Genomic DNA, 17,372 nt, shown 5'->3' with positions numbered 1-17,372 from the left:
CGGTTCAAGTTAGTTTCCCTTGGTTTCCAATTCATTTGCATATCTCGAGGAGCACCGCTCTCGTTGTTTATGTTTATGGGGCTTATAATCTGCTTTTATAGTTTGTTTACTTAATTTTCTGTAGCTTTTTGACATTTTGCTCCAAATTAAAAAGAGCACACACACAAAAGACGAGGGTAGTATTTAAGGAGGAGGTGGGCGTGGAAAGGGAGGCGCTGACGTATAAATATTCCCATTGCCCATTCCAAATACAGAAAATAGAAAAAAAAAAACGAAACAAAAGCAAAAGTTTTCGGGCGGAAGTGGCTGCGACGCTGAAACACAAACAAAATGATACCAACGGGAAAAAAATGCAATGAAAACAAAAATAATAATAGCAGCAGCCAAAAAATGGGAATACGAATATTGCTGCTCCAGTTTTTTTTTTTATAACGAGACTTGGAGTGTGGAAAAGTGAAATGAAAATCGCACAAAATATGCACATGAATTTAGTTTCAATTTCACATAAATCGAAACGGCTTTAAATGTTTTCAGAGTTGTAAAGAAAAAGTTAAACAATTTAAACACGTTCAGTTAGGATAAAATTATATATATGAAGCTAAATCCTAACTTAAATTTAACAAAATATCTATTAAATGCAAACCCATTATTAAATCTTTCTAAAATTTGAAAGACAATTATGAATTTATAAAAAATAATTTAAATAGTTACCAACTTTTTTCTATTCACCCAAATTATGTTACATTTTTGTCTCGCCCTTTGGAGTTGTGATTAATTTTTGCCCTGGGAGCCTTTATTATTTCTTTGACGCTGACAACTGTCTGGGAGCTGTTGTTCCAGCTTCTGGTGGGCCCATTCATGGCTCCTAAGTGGCCGAAATGTTTTTGTGCCACGTTATTAATGATCAACAAATTCCCCTGACATTTCGTTTCATTTCGAAGTTGACACGTGCGCGGGGGAAACCCGAAAACGAAACCGAAAAGTTGAAACTGTTCCGCGATCCACCCCCGTGCCTCGAATTATTCTTTTTTTTTTTGTCATGATCCAGTGCTTAGAGTCACATGGCACATTCCCCATTTCAAACTCAGACCAGAGCAGACCATTCCCTGCTAGTCTCTTGTTGCGTTAGTGAAATGAAATGATTTTGAGTAATTTATTTTATAGTCGCGCTGAAGTATTTATTATTTTGAAAAGCGCCGAACAATGCCATGATTAATTTCACTGCATGTGGAGCAAGTGGCCAACCGCACCGCCCCCTCTCCACCGCCGCCCCTGAATCTGATGGCTCCCCTAATCCCTCGGAAAATTCCTTGCGGCATCGAAAGTTTTTCTTTTTCTGGCTGCCATTGATTGCCGAACATATTTGGGTTGCTGCTGCTGTTTTTTTTTTCTTTTCTTGGGGGTTCTGCGTGTTATTTATTCGATTTGATTTCGGTTCCTCCATCACCTCCTCTTCAAACATATTGCAAAAGCAAATGCTCCTCTCAATCTGAAAGGCGTAGTTACGGGCAAAGTTATAGCATCAGATTAAAAAGTAAAGTCTTTTTATTTTTCGCTAATTCTAAAACTACACTAAATACTATAGTATTTACAAATTTATAATATATATTGGTACATTTTTTATAGCATATTTTATTTTTGAATTCCCATGAAACTAAATAGTTTAGGAAACAATCTAGAATGTAGAATATCTATAAAGCTATATTACAGCCATACATTTTATAAGGTATTTTTTAGGCTATAGCTGTAATAAATAGCGCATCATAATCTTATGTGCGTTAGACCAGATTGCTTGTATTTTTTCCACCACGATTGTAAGCTGTTTTTCCTTTGTTTTTTTTCCTTCTGCCCCCTGGGCTATAATTCAGAATCAATCGTTATGCTTTTGGCAGCTTGCAAATTTTTCTTTATTATATCATATTAATTTTATGAGTCTTGTTTTTCCTAAACCGCCTTTGGAGCACACTCCCTGCCACTCTTATCCCCCTCATTCGCTATCGTTTTCTCGTTGGTTTATTGCATTTAAAAGATATTTTTCATATCAATGAAGCCTCCATATTGGGGCTCACACACACATACACTCGCCAAACCACCAGAAAAGGAAAACAAAGGAAAAGGAAAAAAGTTTGCTAAATTTCCTAAAGTCATGCAAACATTTTTTACATATATCGATTTTTTGTCGGCTGAGGTCGACGGGGGTGAGCTCGGTCTTGTTATGACAGGCTCAAATTGGGTGCTATCAAAATTATATATTATTTTGCATAATATCTTCTTCTCCGGCTCAGAGTCTCTAGGATAGGTAATTTGATGCGGCATGAATTTCATGTCCCACAACGATTAGGTTTTGCCGCCGCCCACCACCTTCTACCAACCACCACCCACTTTGTTTTGAAGTGGGTGCACTTTCCCTCCGAAGCGACTTTAAGCAAACTTTTGGCGAAACTTGGAACGATGTCTCATTTGTTTGGGGAGCAGCACTTAAGCACTCTGATTGTCTGAGCTTTGTCAAAGGTGAAACGGCAGGTGTTTCCCGAGAAAGGAAAAGGGGTCGGAAAAACCAAAAGAACTTCCTAGATATTCAGCTTAATGCAGTCTGAGAGCTTCACTTTTCAGAAAGCACATAGGAAAAACAGTGGAGGAGATGCACTCAGAGAATATAATAATTCGATAAGTAGAAGCTGGAGTGGGTAAAACTAAAAAAGTATCAAATGAAATACGCTTTCAACGCGTCTAAAAGTATGTTACAATATATTTAGAGTCTTGAAATCCAATGGATTCACTCCAAAAGATGACTTTGGATTTTCTATAGAATACTTTTAGACAAAGAAAAAGGGAAATTAAGAATCAAACTTTTTTAATTAATCAAGTAATTTTTATACCCTTGCAGAGGGTATTATGATTTCAGTCAGAAGTTTGCAACGCAGTGAAGGAGACGTTTCCGACCCCATAAAGTATATATATTCTTGATCAGCATCACAAGACGAGTCGATCTAGCCATGTCCGTCTGTCCGTCTGTCCGTCTGTCCGTCCGTCTGTCCGTCTGTCCGTCTGTCAGTCTGTCTGTTTCTACGCAAACTAGTCTCTCAGTTTTTGAGCTATCGGGATGAAACTTTCCCAAAAGTCTTCTTTCTATTGCAGGTAGTATATATGTCGGAGCCGACCGGATCGGACAACTATATCTTATGGCTCCCATAGGAACAATCGGAAAAAAAAAACTTTAAAAAATTCTAGCTTCGGTGTTTTTTGAAATATTACCTTCTACTTTTGGGGATGTTATTTTTTAAATATATCTGAATTTCGAATTAATTAGTTAAAAAATCTGACTACTATATCATATAGCTGCCATAGGAACGATCGGAAAATTAATGGAAAAGTAATAGGAAATAAATTTTAGCTTCTTTGGATTTTATTGTATTATCTTCTACTCTAGGATATGACTCTTTTTAAATATTTCCGAATTTCAATTTTAATTTAATCAAAATCGGACGACTATATCATATAGCTGCCATAGGAACGATCGGAAAATTAATGGAAAAGTAATAGGAAATAAATTCTAGCTTCTTTGGTTTTTATTGTATTATCCCCTACTCTAGGATATGACTCTTTTTAAATATTTTCGAATTTCAATTTTAATTTGATCAAAATCGGACGACTATATCATATAGCTGCCATAGGAACGATCGGAAAATTAATGAGAAATATTAGAAAATTGAACATTTTTGCGATTTGTAAATTAATAGGAATGATCTGCAAGGGTATATAAGCTTCGGCTGGCCGAAGCTAGCTTCCTTTCTTGTTATAAATATTTTTTCGAAGTGCACTAAAAGGTGAAAGAGCTTAAATAATATGTTCATTTCAAGCATTGACTTCTGCTCCGTGTTGGTACTACAAAAGGAAATTACCGCCAGGGAAACGTCCGCAGAGAAATTCCTTGAGGTGTCGAACCATTTATGACCTGCCATAAACACGTGTAAATCCCGTTCATTATGGAAAAGTCACGATTTCTAGTGTCAATATCGTAAATACAGACAACTCCGACTCGGAAAGAACAACCTCATGACCGACCTCATGACCACTTCCATTTGGCATTCCCAACTTCCCCCATTGGGGCAATAAAACCGAGAACCCAATCGAAGCTCCCACATAATCTGTATCCATCCATCCATCCGTCCATCTATCTACGTATCTATCCATTTGGGTATGTGTCCGTGTATCCGTATCTTGAGCGCTACACTCGATTACCCCGCTCGGCGATCTAATCACTTTGAGTGATGGCTTCGGTGCATTGAGACTCCGTCTAGCTCCGCGTCTACCGATATCCGTATCTTTGGCTGCCTTGGTATCCGTATCTATATACGAAGGTCCCCTTTCAGACGGACTATCTATCGCCATTGCGTGTTCTGTTTGCATTTTACAAATGTCAACAAAGGCAAATGCACTTTGAGGTTCTATTAGTGGTCAGGTGAGGGTTGATAAGCGCGGTGGAGCGCTGCATTTGATGGACGGCCAGCAAGTGCGATAAGTGGAACCTCCTCCACTGGCGACACTCGCAGTGCTTTTCGAGTTAGCACTAAAAAAACGGTTAAATTAATTAATTATATATTAGGTATAATTAAGTATCTGACAAAAATTTAAAAATAATTTACAATTTTTTTTCAAATTCCTTATATTTAAAAATTATAATTAAGGTATTTTAATTTATTACAAAACATTTTCTCTCACAGTGTAAATTATTGGTGGTGGGTGGATTTAGGGCTACATATTTAGGATCCGATCCCCCCTCTCAGCCAAGTAATCCATCATAAAATTAGTTTTGGCTGCCACAAATGCAACGAGCATTAGATTTTTTAACCAAGATTATGATAAAGTTAAGCCAAGCGTTGGAAGAGTGCTCCATTTGTGATATCAGAATAATAAGAAATATATGTAGGAGGTACCTTTGTATACGTAGTAGGTGGTGGATTGTATAAATATTAATTTAGGGAATTACCTCTAGGGTTATGCACTGGGCAGGCAATGCCAACTGAGGCGATGGACAGGCGGTAAAAAGGGTGGATGTCAATGGATTGGATGGGTGATGTGGGTCAGACACGCTATTTGATGGCAGCTCCAACCAAAATCTTAAAGCAACAAGCTTGGGGAATTTCGGGGAAAATTTATGGAATAAATAGTTGAAGGGTAAAATATAAAGGAATTTTAAAAATACTTATAAAAAAATTAAAATTTGAATAATATTTAAATAAAATATAACTTGAATAACACTGAATAATATTCTTCCCATTTGAAATTAAATTTTAAACTTTTAAAAACCTTTAAAAACTTACTCTTCTCTCACACTGAAAACCTTGACCCACTCAAAAAGTCAAAGCCCAAAGTTGACCTCACTTACCCGACCCCAATTCCGACATTTATCCAACCTCAATTTCTTCAATATTCGGATATGGCCCTAAAGTATCCCCTCTGCCCCCCTTTTCAATTGAAAAACACCCCTGAGAGAGAAGGCAATACCGTCTTCATGTTGCTCCATGCATAATAATAATTCGGTAAGGGCCCAAAGCCCAAAGTCAATCTAATGAAAATCAAATAAAATAACTCTGAGCTTTTTGGAGGGGAAAGGAGGGGATACCGAAGGTCTAACGAGTATTTTCCATATTTTACAACTTCCCAAGAAGAGGAAATAACAAAGGAACTTTATTAGGGAGCGGGAGGCCCACTCACAGAGAACTCAAGCTGGCAGGCCGGCTAATTTCGGACTTAATTTAGGTGACTCTGTCACTCGTTCCTCTCCGCTGGCCAATTCTCCACTTTGGGCCATAAGCAATCGGCAATCGTATTATTGGCATTATGACCAAACCAACCCAAACCCACTCTACGCCCCCCAGGCAATTTGAACATCCGCCTACGACATTTTGATGGAGGCGCCTAAAACTCGACAAATGCCGCCTGCAGGAAATATTAAAGCTCAAATCGACAACAACGACTAAACTTGGGGGTCATAAATGGACGGTGGATCGCCAATTGTCATTGGTCACGTGCGGGTTAAGGGAGGGGAACTCCACTTTGTTGCCGTTGTTATTTGAAAATATAGAAATAAAGGGAGCCAAGACAAAAGCAACAAAGGCAAAAAAATCAAAGAAACATTTTACGACAATTGCTGTTGCTGCTGCCCGTTGATGTTGCTGCCGTGCATGTTGCTGCTGTACAAATTGCTGCTGTTGTTGATGGCGTCGTTTCAGTCATTGGCAATTTGTCGTCAGCAATTGTTTGTTGGGCTGTCGTTCAGGTGTTGTATTTTCCTTTTTTTTGGGTGGGAATCCACTTACATTAAATAGTTTCATTTATAGATACTACTTTTTTCTTCTTTGTACCCCTTTTCTGTGAAGATTGCAGCGTAAACATATCTAATTTGATTTATTTCCTGCAGTATGGTCTCTCGTTTTGTTATGCTTCTCGTTGGCGCCAAACAAAAAAAGCTTCAAAGATCTCACACTGGGTTTTCGAGGGGCTTTCGCCTATCAATTTTCCAGGGACCCCGCAGCGTTGGGCCATACAAATGATCTGAATAATTACCTCATCGACAGGGAGCCAGAGATCGGGATCACTTGAGGCGATTGTCAAAATATTTTCACAGTTGCAGGCAAAACAAATAAATAAATAAATAATCGGGAACAACGAAATGGATGCGCTGGCTGGGATTTAAACGGATGACTGATTGACTGGCTAATTGCCCGGGCACTTGGCCTGGTCCATTATTTGTTTTCATAAAAGTTCTAAATGAGCTTAGCGAATGGGGCTGCCGCCGCGGGGATGCAATGAATGCAATGGGGAAACTCAATGCAGAGAATAAATGCATTTTCCCAAATGGAAAATCGCTTTTATATTCAATGCGCTTTTTTCTTTGCGTTTTATACTTTCAGCCAGCACGGATTATTTTTTAGATTCCACTATTTGTTTTATGCGAGCTTGGATTAAATGGATTAAAGCGTATTCTATAAACATGGCCTTTAAAGACTTTGTGAATAAAAATGATTATTAAATCTGTCAAATTTAAAGGTTTTGAGAAATCAATTAGATAACATCTTTATTACTTTTGTGGATACTTCCCTTGTTTTTTATTTTATTTCTCCGAATTGCCACAGAACTATAAATTTTATTCTCTGACTTGAACTGTGAACTGATGGGAAATATGGGAAAAGGGTAATATTCCCTAGGCAACATTAAAAACATGAATATTTTATTAGCCGTTTCCAAGAACACCAAACAGAGAAACATTGAATATGACACATAATTCCATATTCCACGAACCTGAATGAATTTCTGGGGCTCCCCCCGCTCAGTTCCTAAATTGAGTGCCACGGAAACCAGAATTAGTTCTGCGGCATAACGATCTCCATCAGTCGGAAATGTATGTATTTCATTTCTCCGAGAAGGAACAACTTGGCCCTATCATGTTGACGCCCACTTAAAGTGGCACAATTATGAGGCGACAACATCGGACGCGGAACACACAACATCTTGAGGCGGTCTCGCGCCTCAATTCGTTGCGATCCGCTTAATTATAGAATACACGATGCGGGAAATTTGTTGCACGCACCATTAGCGACCAAATGTCCGACAGTCAGCCAACAGATCCAGCTGAATTTGTCAAAATATTGCCGCGCCAATAAAAATAGAAAATGGAAAATCGGAAAATGAAAAAAACACTGAAAGGCACTTCTGTCACACTGGGCGATCATTCAATCAATATATCACGGGGAGTGACAATAAATCTTTTCAGAGGCCCCGGCCCCCCATTTTAATTTCCGACGAGCTTCGGAAAAGTCGGACAAAGATCGAGGGGGATTGCAAAAGTTCAGAGTCATTCCAATGTGTGTGAACATTTGCTGCACCGACTGCAATTAGCAATTTAACTCTTCTGTTACTCATTTCGGAATTCGCCGCCTAATCACTTTGATCTGCTGACCCAAATACAAATCCCATTTCGGAGCCATAACAAATTGCATTTGGCCCCAATGAATTATATCATTCATCCGATTACCAATTGCTTAAATTTTATTTTATTTCCATGGCGCCTCGCCCTTTGGACTCCTCCTCTCGAACATCGATACCCCATTCTCCGGCCACTTGGCCCCTAATTTATTTGAGTGTGTTTATGCATATCGGCCGAGGATTTCGATTGCCTAATGTTAATGGCAAATGTTACTTATGGCGCTCGGAAATCCGGAAATGCCCACGAAATCAAGCAGAAAATGGGAAACACACTTTCGGATTTTCGGGATTGGGAAATTCTTGCAATCCACACGAGTGGAAAACTCATTAGAAGAATTTATTAATTACAAATCGGAAACAGTTTGTTTTACACATCACAATCACTATAAAATGTATGGCTAAAATAGGGTAATTTTTAATTCCATAATTTTGTATTATCCATTGCGCATATGGCAATAATAAATATTTCCCTTTTCATACGCCTTTTTTAATCGTTATAAAATGCCCATTAATCGAATAGAAACGCATTAAAATAATTGAATTTCAGTTCAAATAAACAGGAAGAGCCAGTCGAGTCAGCAGTGGGAGGTACATAGCTAATCTAGATAAATATTGATTAGTATTTGGAAAGGCATACACAGCGATTCCCCTTGGGGGGCTAAACCCCATAATGTTACAGGGAGATCTGGCAGAGGGGGTTCCACATATAGGCACGTACGACACGCCCTTTAATGCTTTGGACGTTGTTTCTGTTGGTGTTGCAATACAAAATATGGAAAATATAATTTGTATAATTACATTGCCTTTTGATAATACCAAATACATACCAATCAACAACAACAACAATACACATGGGCAAAAATGGTGTCTAAGATGTTCGCGGGGGGCCCTAAAGACAACACCCTGAAATGGTGAGGAGTAAAATAGTTAGGTTCGGTTTTAATAATTAAAAATATGTTTTCAAAAACTTTGTTAGTTAAATGAAATGGAAATGCTAAGAAATTTATATATCTGTATTATCAATAAAAATGCATTTTATTCTGGGAATCTGTATGATTTAAATGATTTAAATTAATATAATTAAATTAAAATTATTTAATGAGCTTCGTAGGCACAAAAATAGTTTTTCAAAAATCCTATTTTGATACATAAAATATAAATATAACTTTTAATATATTTGATATCACAAGTTCAACTTAATAGCTATCAATAAGCCTTGATTAAACGGCTTGTTCCGTGTCACGCGTCCATCTCCAAAGGGCGACGACTAATTGAAGACCGCTCCGCCCCCCATTTTGCCCCCTCATACCCCCTTTTACCCCCCTCTGGGCGGCGGCACGCACAGCGCGGTGCCATCGCATCGAAATAGATGTCGCCGTTGGCTGAACCTCACCCAAATCGACCTGGAACCCGGTCTATTCGGAATTGCGGTGAAACGTGCCCGCGGAGGCGCCACTCGCTGCGCCGATGATGTCTCCATGTCGGAATCCGCACAATGGAATTGGATGGAATGACCGCTTGGCGCTTGAACCCTTTCAGCGAATGGTCTTTATCATCAAAGGGAAATCAAGCTGTCAGTCAATTTATAGTTGTAGCGCGCGTAAACAAAGGACGGAACAGGCAGCGATGTGGCGATAGGGCCAGGTCAGAGTTCACATATTTCAATTAAGGGGAACCACAAAAGCGGTTTCGATAACACCTAGGGCAAGCTGAACTTCCGAATTGAACAATTTTAAACGCAACAGCATACAAATCTGTATAGAACCTTGGCAAATAATAATTTAATTTATTTCTTTATTTGCAGGACCTCTGTCTGAAATTTTAACTGCCGTGGGTTCGGAGGTGGCTCTGCCCTGCGATCTGCTGCCGGGAACAGGAATCACTGATAAGGCACAACTGGTCATCTGGTATCGCCAGGGAAATGTCAAGCCCATCTACACGTAAGTTGAAAAATTCTAGACATTTTTGTCTTATACACACATAGTTATAAATAAAATATGTTAATTTTGCAACTCATTTATCCTGAGATTTCATCCAAAATTAAACCTCTCTCTTCTGCCTTTTTTGGACTTTTTCGCGTAGTCTCCTTCCTTACAAAATCCTTTCTAAATCTTCCTAAAGCCTTCTTCATCTCATCAGCCAATTTGGCAGCCTCATCCATTTTGGCGACTTATATTTCCCTTGTATATATTTTAAAACCTTCGCCACTTCTCACTCTCCTGGGATTGTTTCACAGTAACGCCCCGCTAAAGTGTCAGCTAAATGAATTTCACTTAATGATTTTACCAGGGGGTAAACCCTGCGTTGAGCTCGTTCTTTTTTTTTTTTTTTTGGAATTAGCCAAGGACCCGAAATGAATTTGGTTTCGATACCGTTGGGAATGGCAGCCAATTATAAAGAAACTCCCGGTGTTGAGTGGAGCAGGGGGCGGTTGTTGGAGGGGCGTGGCACACACAAATCCATACAGAGGCAGCCAAAGTAGGCGCTAGCTCATTATAAATTCTATTAACGTGGGGCATTTATGTTGAATTTGACGATATAAACATTACTTACACAGAACAACCTACGTGTGGTGGGGAGGGGTGCCCAAAGTTATGTGGGTGGGGTTAAGGTAAGAAGTCCCACCCCCTCTACACCGCGTTATTAGCACTGAAAAAAAATTCCAGTAAAATTAAGAAATTTTCTGCATCATAACTTAAAAAGAATTTTTAATATGTTTGTATACAATCGCTCTAGTTTATATCTACAGATTATACATATTTTCTCTTTCTAAAAAGTTATTTTATTATTCAGTAGTAGCTCTAATTTTTCCTGAGTGCCTAACTCGGTACGTTAGCAATATTTAACAAGCTCATAAGGGAGAAGCAAGAAAAATAGGAAACATTTTGTGAGGCAGTGTGCCAGGAAATGTCGCAAGTAAAATGGGCGGCAAGGAGGTTGTTCTGGCAGATGGGTAATATATATATAACCATATAGACTGACTGATTGGCAGCAGCAATTCTGCTCAAAAATCGCTCGTTGGCAACTCACTTTATACTTTTTCTATTTTTTGCGATTTTCCTGGAAAAGCCAAGATGGAAAATGCGGGGAAAAGAAAGGGAGGGGGTCGACTGCCAGGTGAAGTCGAGTGGAGTCTCAAGTAGACAGATGCGCAATAGACCAGAAATTGAATTTTATTTCATTTTCCATTAAATTCGTTCGTCTGTTCTCGGGGCACACAAATCGATGATGTCAAGTCAAAGTGTCAAAGTTCGGTGCCGGGGAATGTGCACTCCTGTGGTCGCTCTTCGGTACAGTGTGCCCTCCATTGCAATTACCATTTGGGGAAGGGGAGTGGCAGCACTTTTTACGACCGCATAAAGTCGAGGTTTATGCAGATAGAAGCTCCTCTGGCATCTCCGCTTCTCGCCCGCATTTCTTTATTGTTTTCCATCAATTTTAATTTGCTTTTCCCACACTTCATAAATTTTCCCGCTTGGCGTTTGTTGCTTTACTGCACACGTTCTGTTCTGGCTGGCTGGAAAATTTCAATATGGCCAAAAGGCTGGCAAAGGTCGAGAGATTAATTGCATGAGAAATTTGTTTTCCAATTGCCATGGATTACCCGTGGATAACCTCTTGTCTCCCTGTCACTCCATTTCGGCTCTCACTCGCATTTCTACATAATTTAATTATGTTCGAAATCCATTAACAAATATCCCATCCATCTTGTGCCACTTACTCCTGTTCTTTTGGGTTGGGTTTTCTGCTTTTCGAGTGCATTTCTCAAATGTGTTTGTGCTTGGAGCTTTGCCTAAATGATAAATCATCTAAAGTGCAGAATGAGGCCTATGATCTGTTTGAAAAGTGGGATAATCTTGGGGAAAGTCGATTATGGCACTTAATTGAAGCTTTGCTAAATTGATTTAAATGATTTCATATTTAATAAAATGCATGGTTAATTTTAATCAACAAAATCAAACTAAAATTCACCATGTTCCCGCAGAAAGCTATTAGGAAGAACCCTTAATCTTATTTAGACAAAATCCATAGATCTTCTTTTAAAAACCAACACAGATTTTTCTTCATAACTCACAGACAACGTTAAATTCTTCCATGTGCTTTTTATCGCCCCAATACTCCAGGGAAAAATTTAAATGCTTTGTGGGCTCTTTAAAGCTACTTAAAAAGTGCCACAAAGAACAAAAAGAATTTAATTCGTTTCAAAAACAGAGTGATATAAAAAATTCAAGGAAATACGAAAATACAAAAATAAAATGGTAATCCGCTTAAGCCAAAAGGGAAACAGAACAAGCGCTAAATTGATCAATTAATTAATTGAAGTGAACTATAAAATGAAAATGGAAAAACACGATTTTGTGGGCTGACTGGGCGTGTCACTTTGAGGTCGTAGCAGGGCATTAACATAAATAGCAAAAATGTGTTTCTGGTTTTTTTGCAAGGCCTCTCCCCTCCTCCAACGAAAAAGGTCAAACGAAATGCTGGACAAAAAAAGAACGAAATGAAAAATCAAATTAAAAGCTTGAAACCAATTTAAATGTGACCATTTAAAAATGCTAAAAAATGTGGAGATAAAAAGCGAGAGCAAATGAAAATCAAAAGTTCTGTAAATGCATTTTACGATCCCCGATTTCAGATTTCAGAGTGTGGGGCCTTTGGGCTCTGCTGTGTGCTATGCTGACATTTAATGCGGCACTTTGTCAAAATGCATTGGACAAAACCATAAAACAAAAACGTTTGCCCATAACAATAAAAACAAAGTTCTTTTTCGGCCATTCATGCACTCTATCTATCTCGGTCCCCTTCCCCGGATTTTGTAGTCCATGCGGCTGAAAATAGTTTAACCCAAGGGAAAGCTAATTAAGTATTCCGCTTTTAGTGGATTCCCTGGATTTGACACACATTTCGGTAGCCGATGTTGTCTCAATTGTTTGGACAATAAAATCAATGAACCAGGTTAACACAATTCGGCTTATCAAGGCCCTGGTAATTGAAGGTGTGTGGGGTTGTGTTGTCTATGGGTGAAACGTGTCAAAAGGGTTTTTCCATGGGGAACTCAATTTTATGTGACACTAATTGCCGGGGGAGTGGGGGAAAAGGTTATATTTATGACCAGGCTTTGTCTGGCTATTTTTACGGATGAAAATAAGTTCTATATAAAAATAACAATCTTATTTTAGAGAATATTACCTAATACAACTTTTATTTTCATTACAGCTATGATGCTCGAGGTCGTCCCTTGGAACAGGGCATTCCCTGGGCAGACGAAAGTGTCTTTAACAAGAAGGCCCACTTTCAGCATGATACGAGTCCCCCTGTCCTGAGGATTAAGAACATCCAAACCTCGGATGCCGGACTCTACAAGTGCCGTGTTGATTTCCACAGGTCACCAACCCGTAATTGGCGTATTAATGTGACAGTGCTAGGTGGGTTTTTAATATTTTATATTTTATTTGATTTTATTTTATTTAATTCCAATCCCTACTTCCCAGTGCCACCCACTCAACTGACCATCCTGGACCATCATGGCGCCGAGATACGGGACCAATCGGCAGGACCTTATTTGGAGGGCGACAGCATCGACTTAACCTGCCTCTCCAGCGGCGGAGTTCCTCCTCCGCGGGTCTCCTGGTGGCGGGAACACGCCCTGATCGACGACTCCTTCCAGGTCCTGCCCGATGGCTCCGTTCGCAATGTCCTGCGCATCAAAAACATCCAGCGGAAGGATCTGCTAACGGTAAGTCATCCACCTCTTTGCTGGAAGGGGAGGGGTCTTTTGGAGTGTTTGCTCCAAATATCGTAAGCCTTATTTACGACTCTAGCACAAAGCACCTTCTGGTACAATGCTCTGCCCATAGTTTTCTGTTCTCCAACAGTGCAGCCATTCGAATGCCACAGGCAGCCAGCTTTGGGAAATAAATAACAGCACCTATAAATATTTTTTTAAGCAAGAGCAAAGCATTATTCTTGTAAACTGAATTTAGAGCTTTATCTTTAAGACTGCGGGTGTTTTTAAAACGACTATTAAATGAAATATTCTTTATTATATTTTTGTATAGTAATATATGTTGTCAGAAAATTATTTATAAATATTTATTATTTTCTAAAACTTAGAATCTTTTAAAGTGGATTACATTTTTTAATTTTGAAAAGCCTACTTGCCTAAGAATTTTTCATGAAGTTTATACCGGATTTAAATTGTCTATAAAATAGCCAGCTTCTCTGTTCTGGCTCTCACCCCTTGGTGGCCAGTTGGCCATTTATTTTCGGCCGCTCACAATGGAGGACTTTGGTCCGTGGGCCTCCGTTAATGACAGCGCTCCGTGCGGCAAGCGGCCGGCATACAATGGCTAATAGAAATCAAATGCAACTGGCTGCATTGGGAATTGTTCCCTGGGTGGTTTGAGCGGCTTAACCTCACCCTCTGTCCGTGAGAATCCCCTCCCTATGGAGATGGAGAGCACCATCGAGAACTCCCTCTTATATGCTCTTTTGGTTGATTCTAAGCCGGATTTTTCTTTGGTCCGTGTAATGAACATTATTGTTGGACAGCGCTAATCCCGCCATTCAGAGCTCGGTTTCCGTTCAACCAGCTTCCAGTTCACCAACAAATTGTGAATCGGTCAGGCTTTTGTGTCCTAAACGAATGACTGGAGTGGAATCACTTGAGTGTTGTTCATGTAATACCAAAAGTTATTAGCTTAGAATAAAGAGATGAATTGGGGCGGCGGTTTCAATGGATTTTTTAAGTCAAGTGGATCTCAATTTATTTAAATTGTGTACTTATTAAATTAAATATCGCAAAAAAGAAAAAAGTTTGCAAGGCAATCAATATTTATTTTTACCCATTAGCATAACAGCATAAACTTATTCACGCAGAAAAATTAAAAATATATAAAATACTTAATTATCCGATTAACAGAGGCGTCCAAAGCAGCATATATTTTCCATTAAAAGTGGAACAAGCAAATAATACAAAATAAATTAAATCTATAATATCTTAACAGTTATTAAAACCGATAATGCTGTGCAGTAGGTAAACTACCCGGATTAAATGTCGAAAATCAAGTTAAAGCGCGTTGTGGTTATGAATTGTGGCCATTGTTCGCGCTTCTGCCAATTGATTTAAATTCAATAGCTCAAAAACCGTTCGAGGCCATAATAAACACCTCGCAGAGTATCAGTGACACTTCCCAGTCGATAGAACTCCCTGGAGACCCCCATGCCTGCCCCAACAAGAGACCCAAGTATCTCCACATAACGTTGGATATTCTTGTGTAACCGAATAGAAATTTATGACCTAATTTTCCAATCGAAACGAGACTTGCGGTGCGGCGAACCCAAAAGTTATGCAAATATTTTTATTGCCCGACAGCGTTACAGTTTTCCTTTGGCCCAATAAAATGTCCGAAATGTATATGGTCCCAAGAAGTATCGCATTACCAGGCGGCAGCGGGGGAATTTATGATATTGATACTTGCAACTCGCCAACCTTTTGAACTCTTTGTGGTTGGTCTCTAAGTTTCCCTGTCTCCATCTGAGGGCATAATTGATTAGTCTTTATGGGTAGCTTTTTTCTCGATATCGGTATACCAGTACCAAGCTGCGTGTTCGATCCACATTTCCCGCAATTAAAATTAAATGTTCAGCAGGTTGATTTATCATCGATACCTGGCCCTGACCCAAGCTCCATATTTTACTGTTCTTATTAGTAAAAGGCAATTATTGTAATGAGCATAAATCATCGGGTTTCATTATTGTTTCTTGTTTCTACCTCAATTCCAGATGTACACTTGCCAGGCGACCAATGGCCATGTGGTTGCAGCGCTGACCAGGAAAGTTATCCTCGACATGAATCGTAAGTACCTAACTTTTGGAAATGGAATAAAATCAAATAGAATTAAATAAAATAAAAGAGAAGCTCTGAATAAAATGCACAACTATTAGGTACACTTTGTATAATTTTTGCGGCCAACCAACACACACGCACAGTTCAAGGTCAGCTTTTAGGATGCCATCCGTGGAATAAGCTGTGGCTTATTGTTTCTGTTTTAGCCTGGTGGGCGTGACATTTTCATGGAAATTAATGTAATTAAAGTTTTGTCATGCCGCCGCAAGGACGCACTACCACTCGCATATTCACATCCACATCCATGTATTTATGGTTTTTGCCGGTGGTTTCCAGGTGGTTCGGTCCGCTATGCTAATCGCATTGCGGGTCCCTCGAGTGGGGCGGGCCATCCAGTGATGGGCATAATAAAATGTGTCATAAATAATGAACATTTCCATAAAGGTTGGTTATAGATGAGCAGGAAATTAAGCGAGATCCTTGGAAGCGAAATTGGCGCGTTGTCCTTGTGTGGTAATAACTGAATTTCACCATGTTAATCAGGCTTTATATGGACATGTTGCAGCTATATTAGATTATCCTAATGGGTTGTAGTATTTAATTTAAGATGGTTCCTTAAATACTTCAATTTATTACCTACTTTTGTTGACCAATCAAAAATTAATTTGCGTGTCAGCGATATCATAGTTATTTTATTAAAAGCGTAGATAAAATCAGTGATTAATGGGTTTGGGAAACGTTTTATGACACAAATAGAAAATAATTAGATATGATAAAAATCTAATTGAATTATTGTTATTTTTCGCGACAGTTCCCCCGCTGAGTTTACTTCTGCAAGGACTAAATCACGCCGTAATTGCTGGAACCCGAACCCATGTAACTTGCACGGCGATAGGAGCTCGACCTCCGCCAGAAATTATTTGGTCAAAGGCGGGTCAGATTGTACGGGGAGCCACGTCATCGGTGAGTTTTGAGTAACAAGGAATTATAATCGGGTAGAGATCTCAATATCGCTTTTCTAATAGACCTCCTCGGATGGAAATACAACCATTTCGGAACTTATGCTGATACCCGTTCCCGAGGATAACGAACGACAGGTGGTCTGCTCCGTTTCGCTAAATCCGGGGATTACTTCCCAGCAACTGCATGAGGGTCACACCACGGTGATGACCACCCTGGGAAATGGACACACAGGACTGTATCTCAAGGATTCCAGGGTGCTAAATGTGACACGTAAGTTGTACTTACAGATGGGAGTTTATCAGCTTATATAGCTAAATAAAAAATGTTATGTAGATGCACCAATTGTCAACCTTAATCTGGGAGCCCCCCTAGACCCGGAAAACCTTCTCAAAGGCACCGACGTCTATTTGGAGTGCGATGTAAAGGCGAATCCCTCGATTACCCGAGTGGAGTGGTACCACAGTGTGAGTACAAGAAATAATTTTAACCCCGCCATAACAAAGTCCTGGAATTTAATCTAATTACATGAAAAACCCAACACAAACTCCTCGCTGTAACCACTAATTGAATA

At 39.3% G+C, this 17,372-nt stretch overlaps 1 protein-coding gene across 2 annotated transcripts in view; it reads left to right on the top strand.

Moving 5' to 3' along the window:
* side-V (sidestep V) overlaps nucleotides 1-17,372 on the top strand; it is an 88,147-nt gene that overhangs the window by 63,440 nt on the left and 7,335 nt on the right. For both annotated transcript variants that reach the window (XM_070213099.1, XM_017150402.3), the window contains exons 3-9: nucleotides 9,794-9,929; nucleotides 13,207-13,415; nucleotides 13,482-13,726; nucleotides 15,775-15,847; nucleotides 16,650-16,801; nucleotides 16,864-17,071; nucleotides 17,135-17,265. In XM_070213099.1, the coding sequence (XP_070069200.1) occupies nucleotides 9,794-9,929; nucleotides 13,207-13,415; nucleotides 13,482-13,726; nucleotides 15,775-15,847; nucleotides 16,650-16,801; nucleotides 16,864-17,071; nucleotides 17,135-17,265 (1,154 nt within the window). The remainder of the gene's footprint in view (nucleotides 1-9,793; nucleotides 9,930-13,206; nucleotides 13,416-13,481; nucleotides 13,727-15,774; nucleotides 15,848-16,649; nucleotides 16,802-16,863; nucleotides 17,072-17,134; nucleotides 17,266-17,372) is intronic.

Source organism: Drosophila takahashii, chromosome 2R (genome assembly GCF_030179915.1).
Source record: "Drosophila takahashii strain IR98-3 E-12201 chromosome 2R, DtakHiC1v2, whole genome shotgun sequence".
NCBI classification, from domain to species: Eukaryota; Metazoa; Arthropoda; class Insecta; order Diptera; family Drosophilidae; genus Drosophila; species Drosophila takahashii.
This window is presented reverse-complemented; position numbering and strand designations above follow the sequence as displayed.